The following is a 21,480-nucleotide window of genomic DNA, read 5'->3' as shown; positions in this document are numbered from 1 at the left end:
ATACAGGGAGAGACGAAGGAGTATAAAAAACCAGTTTGTTTTAACTATGCCGTTTTATCCAGCCGAAAACTTCGGAAAACATAATTACTTATTTCCCCTTCGCCGCCGCCGCCGCCACCGGTAGTGTAGCGGCGGCGGCATTATAAATGCGTGCACGCCTCACAATCGAGCCGGCCGAGAAACGCGTTAAATCACGGCCCTAAACACAAACGGCTAATCCGCACCGGAGGCCAATTTCGAAATAAATAAAGTCATAAAAACGATATATATATATATAAAATATACATATATATGTACTAAACATATACACGTATGCATGAGCGCGGCAAAAAAAAACTAGTTTCCAGCGCACACACTCGGCGGGGACCGGAGCTCTCTGCACAGACAGACCGAGCGGATAGTAGGAGAGAACCGGATTCGGCTAATTGGCTCGTTTATATATAATGAAACCAATGCGCGTCGTATATGTATATATTGGTGGGTATAGGTGCACGCCGTTTTGCGGATCGCGTCGTCGTTCGAACTACCAAAAAAACAAAAAAATTCGTATACCTACCTATATAAACAGAAAAAACCGACGAATTCGCATAAAAAAAGAGACACGAGCGTATTTTTAAAATTTATGTAACATAATAACCACGTAGGTATAGTTGAAGAGATTCAGTAGAACATCTATTTTACTAGGGCTTATTTTATTTTTTAAATAAACCTTACAATTAGGCAAACACGCCCATCTTATGACCCCATAAACTTTTTAAATATTGCTGTTTATTGTACACTAAAAACATACAAATTATCACAGCTAATAACAATCAAACGTAATATTTCTATGGAAGTAAGACATCAATATTTAATTGAACTTAAATAATATGTTTCTTTCCGATATGAGACCGGTTAGTGAAAGATAAAATTTATTTAATAGGTATAAACTGTAACTTTAAACTAATATACCTATAAAATCCAATTTATTTTAATATTTAAAGAATATCAAATTGTTCCAGTATTGTAAACTTATGCTATAAAACAATAATATATTCGTCGAACGTATGCATTATTTTGGATATAGTTTTATGAATGATTTGTGGGGCTAATTCTGTCCAAGTCCCGTAAGCAGTATCCTTCAAATATCTATTTATCCTAAGGAAGTTTAATTATTATTACGATAAATAAAAACTATTTTTTTTTTATCATATATATTATTGTATACAATTTTAGTTGAATTATTAAATTATTAAACATTTTCATTTGTTTCGCCCACAGAGATAATACGTATATTGATTATCGATATTATAGTTTACTGTTGGAATTATTCGGTCGGTCGATTTCTGTAGTCGGCATAACACTACGGACGCGCGAGCATCCATACTAATTGTTTACCTGTAGCAGCGCACCTCCCTAGTCCCGCGACCCGGCAGATGGCTCCCCGTCTAATTGGCCAACGGCGGCTGGAAACGCACACGTGCATTTAATTGGGCTCTCCGCCGGATAGATTGATGAAATATATTATTTTTTGTTGTCTACAGTGGACCACGCCCACTCCGTGTATACATTTCGACACTTAATGCGCCCTTGACGGTGGATGAGGTGGTGTGAAATCGCAGACAAATTAATAACCCCGAGCAAAGCTTATCAAATAATAATAATATCGTCATCGGGCGGCTAAATTGATAAAAAATAATTTTCGTACAAGCCAAATAATAATATTTATATTTATATGCTTTCGTGTTAATATTTAAATTCACGAGAAGACGAATCGAACGTTTTCCACCTGTATCGGAACGTCGTAATCTACGATACGCATGATAATAATGTAACTGTCCTCCCGTTTGAACGCGCGTATCATCGTATATTTTACTGCCGCGACTGTATTATATCGACAGCCGCCGCTAAGACAATAATATGTTCAGAAGTCAGTTTATGTATTATATTATTATAAAGTCCTCCCAGCCGATGAATCTGCGCCGCAACCGACGTCGCACACATTCCACTATGGCCTGTCATCCGAAAGTGGATAAAAACGACAGAGACGATAATAGTATTAATAATAATGATAATAATAATAATAATAATAATAAGCTCGCTAATAGGTCTTTGTGTATTGTGAGTCCGTGAAAAAACATACACACACATGTGTGCTGTATGTATATAACGCGTGCGCGTGTCTGTGTGTATATATATATATATATAGAAATAATAAATAAATAAACGGGTTCCAAATAAGAACTGAAACACGAGCTAAATGCTATTATGAGGTTTGACAGATTTATTAGGAACCAGTTTTATGCGCTTATCTGACGACCAAAACCTGTAGTCTTTTTTTCATTATCATTATTATTATTTTTTATATATATAATATAATATATATGTGTACATTTTTTTTAACGGCCGTTTTGTGGCGGAAAGCTCAATCGAAATGAGACGCGCTACAGACTTCTTTTACGCAACTATGGGACGAGAGGGGAAGTGAAAAAAAAATGTTTATATATATACACGCTAATCGGAACGAATTAAATTCCATTTATTACTCTCCCGTTTTCGTTAACCATATAATAAATTTTATAGACGTGATTGGCTTACTTGTCTTTATAATGTTTATATAATATATTTATTTGGAATCCAGACTTTAACAGGTAATCGACCGGGCCATACGTTCACACTTACCATAAAATATAATATGCTGCACATTATTAATAATTCTCTTCTACACTGAAAAATGTTATATCAATTCATAAAATTGAGTTATTTTATTATATTTCATCGTACCCATTAAAAACGCACAATTATTATATCATTATTATTTTTTTTTTTAACTAATCTGTGTGTCAGACTCAAACATTATTATAAGTTACAACTACACGTCTACACACAACAAACAGGTGTCTGGCGTATTTGCATTAATAGCTGCACATTGCACGTATATTGTATACCGCGTGCCACATAAGTGTTGACTATAAGATGCATTCATTATTGTATCGAAGCAGTATTTGTACACGCACACTGTAAATATACCTATAAATTATTACATACATATTTTAAATACAATGTATTATAAGTAAAAAAAAATCATCGCGTAAAGTATTCGACGGTTTTCTTTTACCGACGCGTCCGAGATTACTGCAGCATTAAAACGATTATTGCCCGACCGGAATCCTTTTCACCAGAGAGCCCCAAAAATTTTTAAAAACATTTAGTCAAGGATGAAATACATAATAATAATATTCGAACCAAGAGAGCAAAAAAGAACCGGTACCATGAGTTCTTCTTTTGTGTTCCATTGTGATTTTTCTTTTCTTCTACTTGTCGCATATGATGGGCATTTTACCGCGATGTCGGACAAGGCTGTGAACAATAAGGTCCACTCAGCGAATACCCCACTGCGACCCTATACACTCTTTCAATGCTGCACTGTCGTCTTCAGTATATATATATATATAGTATATAGTAGGTGTATATAGATATATATCTATTATATTATTAGGATTATGTATAGGTCATATATAATATATATATATTATGTGCACTATACAGGTATACCACCTATTTATACCACTGATTCGATCCGGTGCACAGACACGTGCTACGTGCAAAATACTTCCATAGGAGTATAGACTATTTAAGATGACAAGGTCTCTTTTTCTCTTACAGCCGTCGCGCTTCTGTCGTCATTTATATTTTACATATAGATTGAAAGCGACGAGCAAGCAGAAAGAGACGTCGCGCATACATAATACTTATAAGTATAAAAAATCAAAAGAGTCCACTGATTACATCCTCTTTGTACACATAATCTTTGTACTCTGCAGTGTATCTGTACAAACAAATATATATGTGTGTATCGTAGGCCGTGAGAGTGCGGTCAGTAAATCAATGGAAGCGACGAAGCGCGCGAGGTATAATAAGGCTCGTGGAATGGCCACGGCGGCGGATAAGAAGTACTATATATAATATAATATATATACACACGTGAGAAGAGATAGTCGAATGAGACGGAGAAAGATAGTATGATGTGCGAGAAGGACGTGAGCATAACGGCAGCAGCAGCAGCAGCCGGTCGTTCCGGTAGGACACGGTGCGGGGGGAGAAGAACAAGACTCGCACAGAATCGCCGTCCTGATCTCTTATATTATTATTATTACACACGCACGCACTCTGTGTGTATATATTTATATACACTACGTATGTAGTGTTGGTGGTGATGATGATGATGGTGGTGGTGGTGGTGGTGGTGGTGGTCGTCGTCGTCGTCGTCTTCGTTGCAGTCGTCAGCAGCAGTTGAATGCCAACGAGACCAGTAATATACAAGGGGGAAATGACTGCGGAGAGAGAAGTACCTCGTCGCCACTATACAGCAGAAGAAAAAAAAACGTACACACAAACGACTTTATATAATAAATAACAACTGAATCCCGGTCTCGGGCAACACAATCGTGGGGATTTATATTATTTACATATAATATAACGTACAAGGTGCACGTGAACGACACACATGCACACACACACACACACGTGCACACACTCTTCTCTTCGTCCTGCTCGCGACACTGTCATCGTCGTCCTTCGCGTTCAGGACGCGCGCATCTTCGTACAATATACGTTTGTTATTCGTTTATAAACTTATATAATATATGAGTGTGTGCGTATGACGTGACTACTACTATTACTACTACTATATAAGACAAATACACACGCCTATTATGTATGTGAGTGTGTGTGTGTGTGAACACTAAGTGCTAACGAATATCAATCGTTATTGGTATTCGCGTCGCGTCTTAACCCTCTCGTCCTACAGCCGACGAGTAATTTCCCCTTGCCCCCGCATCATTATTATAATAATAGTATATATCATGTTACAAGATAATCACTTCATTTGTTCGCTTCGTCCTTCCCCCCACTCACCGGCGACCGAGCAATGTTCCGTCTCCTACCGTCTATTACCGCACCGTCGAAAAATAATGAATAATATACCTGCATCGTATAATACCTCACGTATTTTACAACTCCACGCCTGTGAACGATATCTGCGTAAGACTAATACTCACCAAAATATAATATTATAATAACAATGCTGCAACCGTCGTTGTGGATATTATAATAATAATCTTATCCCAACCAATAACTGACGTATTATCCATACATATATGTATATACACATTATATTGTCCCCTCCTCTTAAATTATTTTCCGATTAAAAAATATTTACGATAGAAAAATTAATTCGTATGTTAAATAAATTATACGCCCGCGTTTATATACATGCAAGTATATATATATATGTATAGAATATAGATGCATTATGATGTCGTTATAACATTTTAATATGTTATTATGGCCCCCAATACACAGAACTGGTTTTCGCGCGTAATTAAATACCGTTTACGGCACCGCCTCGTCGCCGTCGACTGTAATTTACGAAAACGCTAAATAATATACATTTTCAAACGCACACACTCTAATGTTGATTGTGGAGGGGAGGGCATTCACAAAGTATGTATTTACCGAAAAGAATGACTTAATTTATATTTCGTACGCGACGATTACGTTCAGATTGAAACGAACAGCAACAGCATCAGCAGCGTTTCTCGGAGTGTGTAACAGAGTCGTCGTCTCGTACACGCATATTATAATAATATACACGTCGATGTCGTATCTGATGTGTCAATGTGTGTGTGTGTGTGTGTGTGTGTCTAGAGTCTTCCTGTATAGACACGTTTTCCGTGTGTACCTATATAATGTCGTCTTTTAAACACGGTCGTTATACGCGCGCGTGACAATAGTCGAGCTGATTTGAATGTTTCAAACGCACACACACATATATAGTTGCGCGAGACAAACACAAACAAACGAGAATTTTTATACTACATATAGGTAGTATAGGTATTATAATAATATGGAGGCAGGTAAAAATTAGTTTAGGCGCTGGCAAACCCGTTGAAATATTATGTAAATTATCGTGTTGTACGTATATTGTTATTATTATCATCATCATTAGGTGAACAGTAAGAAATTATAGTAATTTACATTGAAATGCTCGCGTTCGTCACACGCACACACGATGGTAGGTACCTATATATAGCTGCAGTTCCGTCGGACACGGTACCACGTACTTACTATGTGCTACAACGCCTTAAAATAAAGTCACCATTGTAGAGCGTTTGGAATTTATTATTTTGTTTCCCATATTATTATTATTATTATAGTCACTACTGTCGCGTACGATTCCCTCAACCCTTACCCTTCCACCAACCTCGTCAGCACGTTAACCACGCGCACCCGGTGTACTTATATATACATGCATTTATATCTACATATATACATATTATACTACGTCTGCTCGAGTTCGTATAATATAATGTAATTTAATGCATACGCGTAGTATTATGTACGTTTTTCACGATTCTCTTTTGTTCCTGTCCCGCAGCAGCCGTCGTCGTAGCTGCATGTATCGTGTATATAAAGTCGCTTCTGCTCGGCGCGACGTCTCATCCGCAATCGTTTTACAACAATGGACCGTATTATAGTGGCGCGTTAATTAAGACGTGTCACGTTAATACCCGTAATGATCATACAATATAACGCGAGTAATATAATATGATAACTTACTGTTTTACCTACAGCCTACAGGTACATCAACTACATGAAATATGTCGATTTTTTTTAATTAACCCTCTCCCCCGGCGTAACTACGTCCTACCTAGCGCACACCAGAAGTCTCATAACAACATAATGTTGTATTAAATAATATATTATTATGATAATATCATCGTTATCGTAAAATATATTGTTATATTCATATTATATAATAAAGCGACGGCTTAGATTAAAAACCGATCATGCTCGTTACAGCGAAAACACATAATATAAGACGAGTAAGATTTTTTTTCTTACTTATTTCTTCTTTACGACCAGACGGTTTGCATACGTATATTTTACTAGTGAGAATACATCTATGTATATGATCAGTGTTTTTTGTATTCCAAAAAACACGAACTGTCACATACATAATATCTATAGGTATACAGTGAGTTACGATCATTGTGATCACCATTTATTGGATTCAAAAATGAAAAACTTTAAGCAAATCATAAGATATTCCAGAAATAAATTGATCTTTTTTTAGTATAATATCTGTATTACTTGAATAATGGTGCTTTTATATACTGTCATTTAGGGGATATTAAAAAGTTCGGCGATAGGTACTGACAATTTTGAAGTTTGGTGTAATTAGCTAATTATAAATAGAGTTACCATTGTTTCGTATATTATTAAAATTGAAATTATTCATTACTTTTTACATTTATCTAACTGATTTTAAATATAATATATATCACGTAGGTGTGCCTTAATGGTCAAGTCCATTTTAACTTAATACACATTGATTGATACTTTAATTTACTTAAAACTTTCATTCGGTGTGATAATAATTAAGATATTTTATAAAATGTGTTATACATTTATAATAGTATAAAAACCATCAATAATAATTAAAAACAAAAAAACGATCTGTACCATGGTGATCAGTGATCACGTAAGCGGAACTTACTGTGCAATATATTATGCATATAATTTATACACGTGCTCGTATCGTATATTATAATTTTGTTGTATTATATAGTGTATCGCCGTTATTCGTCCCCATATATATATATACATATAGTTACACTCGTATACGGCTATAATATAATAATAATACGTCTTATTGTACGCGTCGTATACCTAAGTAGTACAGTGACTTATGTGCTTCCATTATTCATCATCAGGGCACCACGTAGGAGTGGAGAGTCGTATATAAATACCTGTACAACACACACACACACACACACACATGTACATATAAATGTTGACCCCGCGCGTATTATTGTAAATTACGCTCGATGGAGATAATATGCGTGCGCGGTTTTTTTTTCTTTTCGTCGTGCCCGCGCTGACATTTCACGAGAAAAAAAATTATACCTATATACGCGCGTATATACAGCTAGGTGACTGCTGAAATATATATATATAATAATATATACGATACAATAATAATATTATGTTGTATTATATTATATATTATTATACATATATAGCGAACGATATTGTATTATATATGCGTCCCGCTCGCGCGCATATGCAGCACTCGGCGGCGATAAATCGCCCGACCAGTTGTAAATCATCGCGCGCGTACATATATACCTATTCCTGCCTCCTACATGTATTCGACTGCACGCGCGCGAACCGACTTTTTATCCGTCTTTATAATAATAATAATAATAATAATGCGATGATATTATTATAACTTGCACGCATTCTTTAATTGGACCGATTCATCGGGCGACGCGTATAATGGGATCAAATAGCAACGGTAATATCGACCTTTATACTCAGGTACTGTGGTATACGTGAGTCTCTGCTGAGGCGCGCGAGTGACCCCTTCGGAAAAAACGCCACCTACGCCTCCCTAATTTTTTTCTAAATTTTTTTTCACGAAAACTCGACTGTGAAACGAATAAACAAATATATAATAATAAACCCGTCCGACGACCCCGCTCGCGGTGTACAACGTTAATGGCGGAGGCGGTTGGACCACGGCGCGCAAGGGGGGCGCGTCCATCGCCGTTATATTATAATATATTAAATTATACATATATATATATATATATATATACGTGTATTATGTGTTCGTACGTTACACCGCAGTCCGCGGCGACGCGACGGCGTGTCGGGCCCGTCCCCCTTCGACGACGACGGCCTTCATGAAGACATTACTCTTTACACACGCCGCGTGTATCATAATATTGTGTACGAATATATTATAATATATACCTATAGGTACGAAGCGCGAGTATAATCATCGTCGGTCGTAAAACGAGAAAAGCGGATGAAAAAAAAATAAATACGAATAAAATCGTGACGAAAACTATATAATAATATAACGTGGAGTCTGCGGCGATGCTGGGTCTCCGCGGGTCGTGGTGTAGGAGGGAAAAACGCCAGACCGGGAGAACCGCGGCGTATATAATATGTAATTGCATATTATACAGCGATCGCGCCGAAAAGAAAAAGAGCTGGTAATACCTATATGATATGGGTGGGTTAGATATTATACTATAATACACGTGGTGGGCGGGCGGGAGAGAGAAAACAAAATTATACCGAAATGAATAACGATATCACGTATATATATATGTACATTATAGTCTCACCGCCACATCGATCCCGTTCTCGCGATTGGTTCGTCCGCGTTGATAATTTCATTTTGTCCGCTATATACGATACAGTCGATATACACGTCGCACTGCATACATATTATATCTACACAATCGCGTTGTAACAGCTATACCTGCACGTTGAAGTATGAAGTACACTCTACTACGTACAGGAGGTGTAATTAGCTGACGATAATATTCCATTCTATGTGTGAGTAAGACTCGGTGACTGATTCCATTTGTTACAGTTCTGTTACAGTCTATAATCTATATGTACCGTAATAAATATATTAATATTATTTGTCCAATCATTTTCATAGGGTTGCGCGTCAATTCTTTGCCGGTTCCCATTAGAACCCTTTGAGGGAATTTCTCCGAAATCGACTAGGAAACTTATTAATCGCTAACTTAAGACCACGTGAGGCCCAATTCTTTTGCGAATAAGTATGACTTAAACGAGAGCCCGTCATATAATTATAAAAACAGGGTAACAGGATGCAATATTATCATTTAACGCACAAGTCGACAACTATTGATGTATAGAATGAACGGGCGAAGGCCGTCATAATCAGATGATATAGCAAAAATCCTGACCGCGTAAGAGTGCCAATGAGAATTAATGAAATAACATTTTTTTTACGAACGAAATTCTTCGATTGATGTGTTCTGCGGTTTCTCTGGTCATCACGAAGACTTATAATTAAATATCAAGACGAATAATTCAAATTTGTTGTACCTTTTCGAAGATATTAGGTTTGTACATTTTTAAGTATTTAAAAAATCATAAGACTAATAATAATTGTATACACACGGACTACGACTATAAAACTAACAGGGGGGTGACAGTCATCGCTAAGGTAAAACAGCGAATATATTAATCGGGCGACGCCGTCGAGTCTACCAGCTCGTGTAATCACATAAACTGATAACGTGATCGCGAGATGAGACCATAAACCAACACGGACGAGAGATAGAGAAGGAGATGATGATGTTATTATTGTTATATATATATTGTTATTATTATATTACCTACACCGTGTACCGCATCGCCGTGAGTCGTGACGTCACCACGCGCGTCTCACTCCGGTCCGCGTCGTAGTCGCACACTTGGGTGGTCCGTCGTGGCGTGGCTGCGGTAACCGCGCGCGCGCGCTGCCTCAGTCGACGATTCGGTTTTGTGGTGCGATGTGCGCGTCGTGCTCGTCGTTCTCCCGTCCTGGTCGCCGTCGCCGCCGCCGCCGTCGCCGTCGAGTAACAGCCGTACCTAAGTCCGCGAGATCGCCGCCATCGCTTAAGGAGTACACCCGCGACAACCGCCGTCCATTAAATACCTTTATCAAATAGCAGTATACAACGCACGATCGTATAGTTCGGCCTTCGTGCAAATAGCTACAAAGTGACGTACACCATGCATCCACAGGTTCGTAGTCCAAAAGAGATGATGTAGAGGGTATGTCGATTCGGGCGGTGGAGGGGAGAGCCGAGTCCGAAAGTTTTTTCCGAGTCAGTCTTCAAACGAAATAGTATATTATTATTATAGTCCTGCAGTCTATTATAATAGGTGTAGCTATCGTATCATATTATATATTATTATGCCTATTGCCTATATACCAACAACCAACATTCTAGTATTGTACCGTGATTGCAACATGTTTACATGATCCACCTGTTATTGTTGTCAAGCTGAAAATAAGTATGTACAATAATATTTTTCTCACTGCTGCCGCAGTTGTTCATAGTGGTCGGTGATGACATATTCTGTTATAGTTTATAGGACGACGGTTTTTTAAACAATTCAAATTGTTTCGGATGTGATTTGTATAGACATAAAAAAATGACTTTAATAGCGAGGAACTATTGTAGAAATTGACAAAAAAAGATCTGGTTCGTCAATAGTTTTTTTTTTAATTTCTTATTTGGACGATAAAATTGTTCTCCGTCGACCCGAATAAAACGACACTATAATTGCGGCAGATATATTGTAATCATAAATATATCTCGTATAAGGCCTGGACACCGTCCAATGACGACTACGGCGGCGTTGTTTTTCTGTCAGAATTATGTCCGCCGTTAAAAACTGGTGTTTTTATTAACTCTTTACGTCATCAGAGACAAGTGATAAAATATATTTTCAAGTTTCTCGCGCTTCATCGGCCATGTACGAAACTTGGCTACAACCAAGAAAGTTACCGTCGTGATATTACAACGATTTTATGTGTCAGTTTGTACATTACCACCAACCCCCAATAAAGTATATTTTATTCGCGTTCACGTCCTTTTTGACCGGTCCGCATAAAGTATCGCATACAAGAGAAACATTTATATATGTATATATTACAAAATGCGAGTTGTTGAATGTAGGTACACCTGATTTTATTTTATTTTTTTTTAGTGTGTAATTCTCACAGGGTATAAATATTTCTATAAAGACTCGGCAAAAGGGAGAATAATATAATAATAATATAATATAATGTGGACGTCGAGAGAGAACAAGTCTCAATACATCTGTATAGAAGGGCAGAATGGGGGTGGGGAACAAAAAAAAAAAAGGACGGCGAGAATTCAAAATTCAACGTCCTGCTGTTCGGTTCTAAGAAATTCACGGCCAGTTGCATTCCATCACTGGCATTATTATATCGAAATGTTTATCTGTGATCTAACAAATTGAACACATGCCTAAACCACCACCGATCATGCTTCGTCGTCGGTCGTCCGGTGCAATGATAAAGAGGAAACGGTGCGTGGTTTTTTTTACTTTGAAATTTTTTTTGTCTTTCGAATCCAATAGTTCTAGTTTGTTCGATTATTCAATTTGCCGCCGCACAGTAATAATAATAGAAAAAAAAATAAATAAATAAAAGGAAAAAATTAACATGTCTGAAACGCTCGGCCGTAGAACTGTATGATAAATACAGTATATAATCGTATAGTGTCGCTGCTGCCGTGTATAGGTATGTGACGGTGAGGTGAGAGGAGGATACGACGGGAAAGAAAAAAAAATATCGCTGAGGATTTATAATAATAAATGAACACTACTATATTATTATTATGAGTCGTGTATTTGAATAACGCAGAGGAATTAATGAATAATGGCCCATGGTTCGTCCAATCCTTATGGTCACGAACTCGTAACGTTAAAGAATTATAATTGAAAGATTAAATAGCCGGTGTGTAGGTACTATTTCAGTTTCAGTTGCAATATAATTGTACTGTTTATATAATTTACCTTTCAATACATACTATCGACTGTAATAATAAATAATTACTACCTATTATCACCATAAAATTATGACTTTATAATGTCCGTATTTTAATTATAACGATGCGCGATGCCACGAACAAGCAAAACGGAAGCTATACATACGCTAAAAAGCGCGTCTTCATCTTCGTAATTGATATTACGAAGTAGTCTCGTATAGCGTTATGTACATAAGTGTTGTATACAGAGTGGTTCTTTTATTGTGAATCAGTCAATTACTTAATGCATTTTAAATTTTTATTTAATTTACCTAGTTATATATAATGTATAATACCGTCTTATACATTTTATTACAACTATTATCAGTTTGTTTCCTAAAATTTAAAATTCATTCGTTTTGCCTAGGACATTTTCTGGTGTACGATAAAAAAAAATCATTATGCACCTCATGTATATAATATTATACATAGTTGGCAACGTGCTATACCCGCTGCAACCATGACGAAGAACGCACGAGAAAATAAATAAAATATTACGATGAAAAGCCTCTCCCGGAAATAGTTTACAGGATGCCAATCGTATATACATTTAAATACGAGTGTGTATCGGTATATATAAAATATAATATGTTCCTCTATGTGTAGAGGTATATAATACGCCACCGCCGCCGACATCTGAAAATAGTGTCGTAAATCAACAGCTCGCTCTCGCCGCCGCCGCACATGGCCCCGGCTATCGTCGTTAAAATAAAACTCTCTTTTCGAAAAGGACAACACCGACTTGTCCGGGAATTTTTACAGCACCACCGACAGTGCTCCTTCTGCCTGCCACTCTTGCTGCTTCTCGTATTATCCATGATATTATATATAGGTTGTCAGCCGACACGATTCGTTTAGCGCCGAACACGTTTTTTGATATACAACAACTGTGCGTCGGTTCTCATTTCTCGTTTTTATTTTTACGAATCCGCTCTGAGATGATGAGCCACAACAGACGTCGACCAAAACACCGCTTGAATTTTACCATAAAACGTACCTATATAATATTTAGTTACCGCCACCACCCGTCACCAGACGACCATTACGAATCGTCACTGTCATCATAATATCCTTACGTTCCGCGCATATACGTTTAGATATTCCCACGTCTAAACAAATAACACCACTGTTATAATATTCTGATAATAGTATGAAGGCTTTTGGAATATTGTTTTGTGGCGATAACGACAATGGCAGTGGTAGTGGTGAGAGAACAATTTTTAACGTGAACATTTTAGTAAATTAGATACATACGACGTAGCTTAATAATAATATAATATAAAACCAATATTTGTTTATCATAATTGATATTTATGAACTCATAATTTGTATATAAGTTTAAACCTTTAATTTGTAGTAGCTAAAAATTAATTACTTTTCCGTGTTATTTATACTATTTTTTTTAAAATCTTTATCGATCGTCTCAAGTTTCTTTATTTTTAAACAATAAACAAACGACTCGCATTGTGTGTTTGATAGTAATAATGTGTGTGGACTTTTATACGCAGTGCGTTTATTCGCTCGGCCTAATAAGTTGTTCTATTTTATTAAACACGGCGTGCGAATAGAGGTAATTGGCAACAGTTATTTTTTTATTCTTTGGCATTCGCAACAAACTCGCTGCTGTCACTAACAATAATAATAATTAGTATGAAAGCTGGGTTTACTTGGCTTCGACGTTCAGAATTAACATATTTTACGAGTTAGTACGTACGTGTCTTTGGCCCACAAGTTTGTCGAACAGCGCTTTTCGATTATGTTACGTTGTATACGTATAGGTTTTAAATAACCACCCGACACACGAATAGACACGACTCTTGCAGTGTATTAGGTGTCGTGTTTTATGGGGCCTGCAAAGTTTATGGTTTTGTTTAGCAAGCTGTTTATATTCGGTGGAGTCAATTCGGTAACCAGCCCATCCGGGGTCCCTGCACCAGTGATAATAATTTTACTGATATTCTATATATATTATAATATTATATGTACGTATATTTATAGCCATGTGTGTGTTTTGCTTGTTTACAGCTTAGTCGGGAGTTGCGGTGTTGGTGGATCAGGTGACTTAGTTCGGAGGGGGGCGGGTGGCGTCCTGCCGCCACACCATCCGCACCCCCATCCAGCCGATTTCCCCCATCCGCTTCGTTTCAACTGTATGGATATCTGTTCGTCGTTTGCAACAGTCGGTTCCCTGAGTAAGTAGAATAAACATAATAATAATGCCAAAATATAATATTATATTGATTTCCTCGAAACCTGTTCTGAAAAGTGAATACTAGGTAACGTCTGGACGATGCCTTAGCAAATTTGTTTTTTAAATACATTAAATTTCAGTATTTACACAATTTTTAAAACATTGATTATATTCCTTTCTTGATCTCCCTTGATTTAGTTTACTTTAATTATTATACTTGGCATCTTTATCGCTTGCCTTTTATTACGATATAGTGAAATTAAATCAATCAAATAATTACTTTATGATAGTAATAAATAGTAACAACGTGATTGAAAAAAATGCACACTGTTTTCAATTTCAAAAATATTTTCATAGTAGATCTAATTTTAGCATTCTTCTCAAATTTATCTTACCTTCTTTTCAACCATCAAACTCCAAACGTATATATATATTACTAAAGCCGTTATATTAACCATCATGAATCGTGATCAATAGGTTCGGGTCTGTGTAGCCCGCTGGCACAAAGCTTCTCGCGTCAAGGTAAGAAACGGGCGCTGTCCGTGTCACCGTCCCCGGACCTAGAGCTACATGGCAGGATTCGGTCATCGCCGAGTGCATTATACTCGGCCGCCGCAGCGTACGGCGCTTCGTGCTCTAGGAGTTCGAGCACGTCCGGTTCGTACGGCCACCTGAACCCGCTGGCGTTTACCATGCAACACCACCCATCCGTCATATCGCCCCAAGTCCAACAGTTGTTGCGATCCGCCAGTGGCTTGCATTTGCCGTGGCATAACGCCGCCGCCATGCCGTCCTCCGCTCACCATCCTTCGTACAACATTCATATGTTACCTGTACCCTCACAGGACTGCAGTTCACAGGCAAGTAGTTTCTATATTTATAAGACTATTTTTTTTTATTGCTATGTATCGTTATGTATAATGTTAAATGGTTATTAGATGTTGGCCAACGACATGTGCAAGATCAAACAGGAACGGTCCAAATCGAAATCGGCATCAGCTTCAAAGAAGTCTTCTCAAAAGCTCGTCGAAGACTCGAAACAAAACTCACCGGAATCCATTAGTGACCTTAAAGGGGAACCAGATTTTATCGAAACTAACTGCCACTGGAAGAACTGTAATCTAGAATACCAGACTCAGGCAGTATTAGTACAGGTACATATAATATTTATTGTCTTCATTACTATACAATATTATTTTCAACCCATAATAATAATTATTAATATTATAAATGTACGCCGATATTGAATTCATTAAAATGTATAATTGCTCGAAGCAAATTAAAATTAATTGCATAACCCAACGCCAGTCACACAACAACACCGGAATACTAATACGCTTACCGTTTTTCTTTTATATAATGATAATGCGATGACTTTATAATATTATTATGTTCTTGTGTTTTGCAGCACATCGTTAATGATCATATTCAGGCGAACAAAAAGTCATTTGTATGCCAGTGGCAGGATTGTTCTAGAGCTGAGAAGCCATTCAAAGCCCAATACATGCTTGTGGTACATATGCGAAGACACACCGGAGAGAAGCCACACAAATGCACGGTAATTGATTTATCTCTTAGTTTTGTTAACATAAGTCGATCGTACATGATAGTAACTGTCAGTTTTATATATATTATAATTAATTATTACGAAAAATCTAAACCTTAATATACTTTAATTATTAAAATGTGTTACTAATATACTAATTTGACCATTTATAAATATAATTATATACGTTTAACGTCAACGTGGTATTAAAAATCAACATTATGTGAATTTTACAGTTTGAAAATTGCACCAAAGCTTATTCGAGGTTGGAAAACCTAAAAACTCATCTCAGATCTCATACCGGCGAAAAGCCCTATACTTGTGAACATCCTGGTTGCAGTAAGGCCTTTAGCAATGCTTCCGATAGAGCGAAACATCAAAACCGCACTCATTCCAGCGAGGTAGTTATAATTTTAGTAAAAACCAATATACTATTCAATGTTTATGATTTTATTACTTATATTATGAGCGGGCTTAATTTACTGTAAAAATAATATATTATAATGTATATTGTATAACATAATACTATATACAAATAATACTTTTTCTATTTCAAAGTTTGTTTTGGTGAAATTGTATATTTATTTTGTATATAATATAATATGTTTAATTTGTGTATGCAATCAGTTGGGAAAATTGAATAGGTGAGATCGGGTTTACAGAACATCGTCAGCTGAAATAGTATTAACGAAAAAATTTGTATTTTTTAGAAACCTTACATATGTAAAGCTCCTGGATGTACAAAGCGTTACACCGATCCCAGTTCCTTGCGCAAACACGTCAAGACGGTTCACGGAGCTGATTTTTATGCGCATAAACGACATAAAGGCAATGGAAACGGCGACAACAGCCGTGGTGGAGGAAGCGGTGGTGGCGGGGGAGGTAGTGGCAACGGCCCGGGTGCCGACGACGCGTCACCGTATCGGAGCGATGAGATGCCGATGAGTGCCAAAACCGTTAGCGTGTCTAGTCCGAGCATAAAATCTGAAGTACGCACCTATAGCATTTCTAAAATAAATCGAATTTTAAAAGACCATTTGGGTTAATTTTAGTTTGATTTATTTATATAATTTGAATTCTCGTTTTCTTTCCCATAGGAAACAAATTCCCCTGGACAGCAACCTAGTCCTATGAGCGTTCCATATAGCAATAGAATGTTTCACGATGAGCCTATCAGTGACAGCAACCATAGTGCAGATGCTCTGGATGATAATTGGGTCGAAGACGGACAAGATGCCGACGTGAGTGTTTACTATACATCTTATATTACATCGGCAACCCCAAATTTAGTTTAAGCTAAATATAAAAAATTTAAATGATTGACAATTTATTTGATTTTTGTAGTTATTCGACTTTATCCCGATGCACTCTGAAGTCGGAATGGTTACTTCGGCACCTATGGTCCGAAGGATGCGACGGTTTGTACCACACGTAGGATTGAAACACGCTGCAGCCAGCGATTTATCGCCTATGCCCGATTTGAGTCCAGGACACGGAAGCACTTCCGGTATGCAAGAATTAAATAAGCAATTGACTGACATGAAAATGGTATCTAATCAAGATACTATACGGAGAGAAAGCACATTTAGTAACTACTGGAGCATGAAGTCTGAATACAGTCGCAGGAACAGTCAAGTAAGTATACAAATTTGATGCGAAAAATTGTTCGAGCATTATTGTTTAATAAATAACTTTTGATTTCTTTTAGGCGCCTTCCGAGCATCATAGGTTAAGTAACGCCTCATCCTTATACGATCCGATTTCTGTGGATTATTCACCTAGTCAAGCAAATACAGCCATGGGTCCTGATATCGATGTATGTACATAATATATGTTTATAATAGAAAACTTTCAAAAGCTATTTGACGTTTATATATTTTATTTAAATGTCGGTTTTCAGGAATTTACCGATAACGAAGAATGCAGGCAGTTGCCAGAAAGTGCCAAAATGTCGAGACCTCAAACTCGACAAGCTGGAGCCGTACATCACCCCAACTCTAATATTAACCTTGACGAGGTCGGCGAAGGTGAATCGCTGGAGAGCAAAATGGTCCTACCGGACGATTTTGATGACGTTATTAAAGACATGGTGAGTTATCATTATTGCGTTGGCGATAAAAATTAAAAACCAAAAATAATATTACGTGAGTAACAGTGTTGTAAACGGTTTTTGTTTAATTGTATTTTTTCAGATAAGCGAAAAAATAGAAGATTACGATCTCGGCTCATTTGACACAGAAAAAACCATCAACGAACTGACTGAATCCGCTCTGGAGCACATTCCCGCGCTGAACCCGATCATCGTCCAGGAAGCGACCAGCGGTCAAGCCTTGACCAATCCCGTGGCCCCCGTCGTTCCGCCAACCACTCCGAACGATAGGCCCAACAAAGTACCGCCAGCCAACAGCTACCGGAACATGCGCAGCAACAGTTTACCAGTCAACTGGCAGGGGCAGGAGCAGAGCCACGGACACGGCTTGCCCGGTGCGGCGTACAACCCTCAATTCCAGAACCAAAGGCCGTACCAGGCTAACCACCCGGCGACGTTGTTCGGTACCACGACCACCAACAACAACAGCAACAACAACAACTTTAACTTCGGGCCGACAATGCAGCAGAGGCAAAACGGTGGACGGTACTCGTACTCGTCCAACCAAGACTTTGTCAACTACAACCACAATTACGCCAACTTCAGGCACAACAGCGGGCAACAGTACCACCCATTGAAGAATAACAACAATCAACACTACCAGCTGAACAACAACAACAACAACAATAACAACAACAATAGTAGCAACAGCAACAGCAATAGCAACAACAATAACAACGGTCTGCAGTTCCACGGGCAAGGCAACGAAAATGCGTACTACGACGAAAACAGCGCCACCACCCCAAACGCGTATCAGAGATGTCAGAGGACCACCGCGGGCAACGGAGGACAACAAGCCGCGGCTGTGGGACAAGCGGCCGCCACGCACGGCATGCAGCCGTATAGTCACGGCTATTACAACGGTGGCTGCAACAACCAGCAGTGCAGTCAACAGCAGTGCGGCCAACAGCACAACAACAATTACTATAACAGTGGTTATCATCAGAACAACGGCGGAAAATTCAATAACTGCTACTCGAGGCCGAACAATCATCACCAACAGCTTAGTCAGCAGGCCCATCAGCAGCAGCAGCAACAGCAGCAACAGCAGCAGCAGCAGCAGCAGCAACAGTATTATACAGATTTGGATCGGAAACAGGATACCGGAACGACGGTGGCTGCGGGTCCGATGGAAGAATCCTCACCCTTCCGGCCCGCACCAGAACCCCAAGAGTTCGACAGCAGCAACAACATGGTGCTTAAGGACATGTCCACGTCATTAAGTTCACTGTATGACGAAAACACCTTTTTCCAAATGTCCACCGTGTTCTCCGAATCATAACCACCTTACGAATTTATTGTATAGAATTTAAAACTATAGTTACCACTCGGTTTTAGCGTGTTTTGTAAGTGCTCTCCTCCCTCCCAATAAAGTGTTGATGATTTGTATTTATAATTTTTATACATTTTTTTTTTTTTTTTTTTACTGTAAAACTGGTCATTAATGATAAATGTTTGTTAGATTTAAGATGGATGCATTTTTAAATTAGTGCATTTATTCTACATCATGTAAAACGTAGATTTCAAAAAGTAAAAAGAAATAATTATAAATCCGTTGGATTTGATTTGTGTGTATATTGGAAATGTTATAATTCATAATTTTATTTATTTAAATGTAAGTATGTAGTAAACATAAAATTTTTATTGTTATAAATGTGATCTTCATTTTAAGACTTTTATTTATTTTTTTTTGTTAAAATGAAATCATAACTTTCTTGTATGTTTGATTTAAGATGGTACATTTTTTTAATTAAAAAAAAAGTTATATTTAATACTTATTTGTATTTGAAGTACATTTTTATTTATTTAAATCTGGTGACAATATATTTGAGCGTGTAATATATTTGAGTACGGGTCTTGAGAAACTATTAGAATATGTCTAAAAGGATGAATAATATAAGTGGGTAAAAATAGTATATATTGTAACATTACAGAAATAAAAGTTAATAATACGACGAAATAACGTTATAACGTAATGACGCAATTAATTTATTAGTAATAAATATAATAAAATATAATTAATAATATAAAAATTAAAATATCAATGTACAATATGTCGTCAATATTACAGTGTACGGTTTAGTATACATTTTATATATGTGTGACAATTTAATAACATTTTATATTACAAATTATAATTATACATTGCAAATTTCCTCACCACCTTAGCACATAATAAATGTCGATATTAAATCAACCTTAATGTTGCATGAGGTATTGCATGTGGCGCGTTTTTTTTATTGTGGTTTCCCCGAGTATAAACTTTAGGCCTAATCCACACAGAGGATAATCGGTAAACTGCCGGTCAGCTATAATAAGAGGAATTGTCCCGATTTATCGTGTTATACATATTGTTTTAAGTTAAGATGATAATGATTAGAATACATTTTTGATTTAATAAAATAGTATCTCTCATGTGACCGAAAATCTCCCATCATCCTCATTGGCAGTGCTGAATTCAAGACGTGTGTGATATTAATGATGATCCGATAAACGGTAATCATTATTCATTGTTATACATCTGATTATTATGCGAATTTATAAAAAAAAATATGCTCCGCAGTTAAAGTGTTATATTGTTAAGTAATTTCGTTCATTTTGATATATTATTGTCTACTGAATTCAACACTGTACATAATAATAAACCTGAAAATAAACATAATTAATATTATAATACTATAACTATACGTAAAGTGGTTAGTTTTAACTTACAGATTAGTTATATTACACTGATAAATTAAACTTACCTGAATATCACCGCTTTTATTTTAATAATTAACATAATATTTTTCACGTATTATTCATCCATTAAATATATATTAAATCTCGTTTTCCTTTCTTGAATATCAATGACTTAGGTAATATTATAAAACGCCGTCACAAGAATACTCCGAATATGTCCGATCGCAAAGTGTTCTTGAAAAATTATTCACTAATAATAAATATTACAATTTAGAATGAAAACGTTTAAAATTAAAATTAATTTGTTTAAAAAACAGAACTATTAAAAAAAAACTTATAGTGTACTAAAAACGAAAACAATAAACTGATTCAATAATTGAAGTATAAAACAATATAAATTCTAAAGTTTGTTTTCAAATATCTTTACTGACTGACGATTTACATAATAATCGTGAAATAAATATTATTTTTAAATATTATTATTATATTT

General features: G+C 36.8%; 1 protein-coding gene across 3 annotated transcripts in view; it reads left to right on the top strand.

Annotated features, from left to right (window-relative positions):
* Positions 1-20,082, top strand: part of LOC132923345 (transcriptional activator cubitus interruptus-like) — a 37,508-nt gene extending 17,426 nt beyond the window's left edge. The window contains exons 1-12 of one of the 3 annotated variants that reach the window (XM_060987286.1): positions 10,327-10,605; positions 14,448-14,614; positions 15,091-15,473; positions 15,552-15,767; positions 16,022-16,171; positions 16,396-16,560; positions 16,870-17,148; positions 17,257-17,400; positions 17,504-17,794; positions 17,868-17,975; positions 18,060-18,248; positions 18,352-20,082. In XM_060987286.1, coding sequence (XP_060843269.1) covers positions 14,575-14,614; positions 15,091-15,473; positions 15,552-15,767; positions 16,022-16,171; positions 16,396-16,560; positions 16,870-17,148; positions 17,257-17,400; positions 17,504-17,794; positions 17,868-17,975; positions 18,060-18,248; positions 18,352-19,590 — 3,204 coding nt within the window. In that variant the 5' untranslated portion in view covers positions 10,327-10,605; positions 14,448-14,574 and the 3' untranslated portion in view covers positions 19,591-20,082. Of the gene's footprint in view, positions 1-10,326; positions 10,606-11,842; positions 11,923-14,447; positions 14,615-15,090; positions 15,474-15,551; positions 15,768-16,021; positions 16,172-16,395; positions 16,561-16,869; positions 17,149-17,256; positions 17,401-17,503; positions 17,795-17,867; positions 17,976-18,059; positions 18,249-18,351 lie in introns of those variants that run through there. The other 2 variants (XM_060987285.1, XM_060987284.1) reach the window with 2 other exon arrangements.
* Positions 20,083-21,480: the final 1,398 nt, after the last annotated feature.

The sequence above is a fragment of the Rhopalosiphum padi genome, chromosome 2 (assembly GCF_020882245.1).
Source record: "Rhopalosiphum padi isolate XX-2018 chromosome 2, ASM2088224v1, whole genome shotgun sequence".
NCBI classification, from domain to species: Eukaryota; Metazoa; Arthropoda; class Insecta; order Hemiptera; family Aphididae; genus Rhopalosiphum; species Rhopalosiphum padi.
This window is presented reverse-complemented; position numbering and strand designations above follow the sequence as displayed.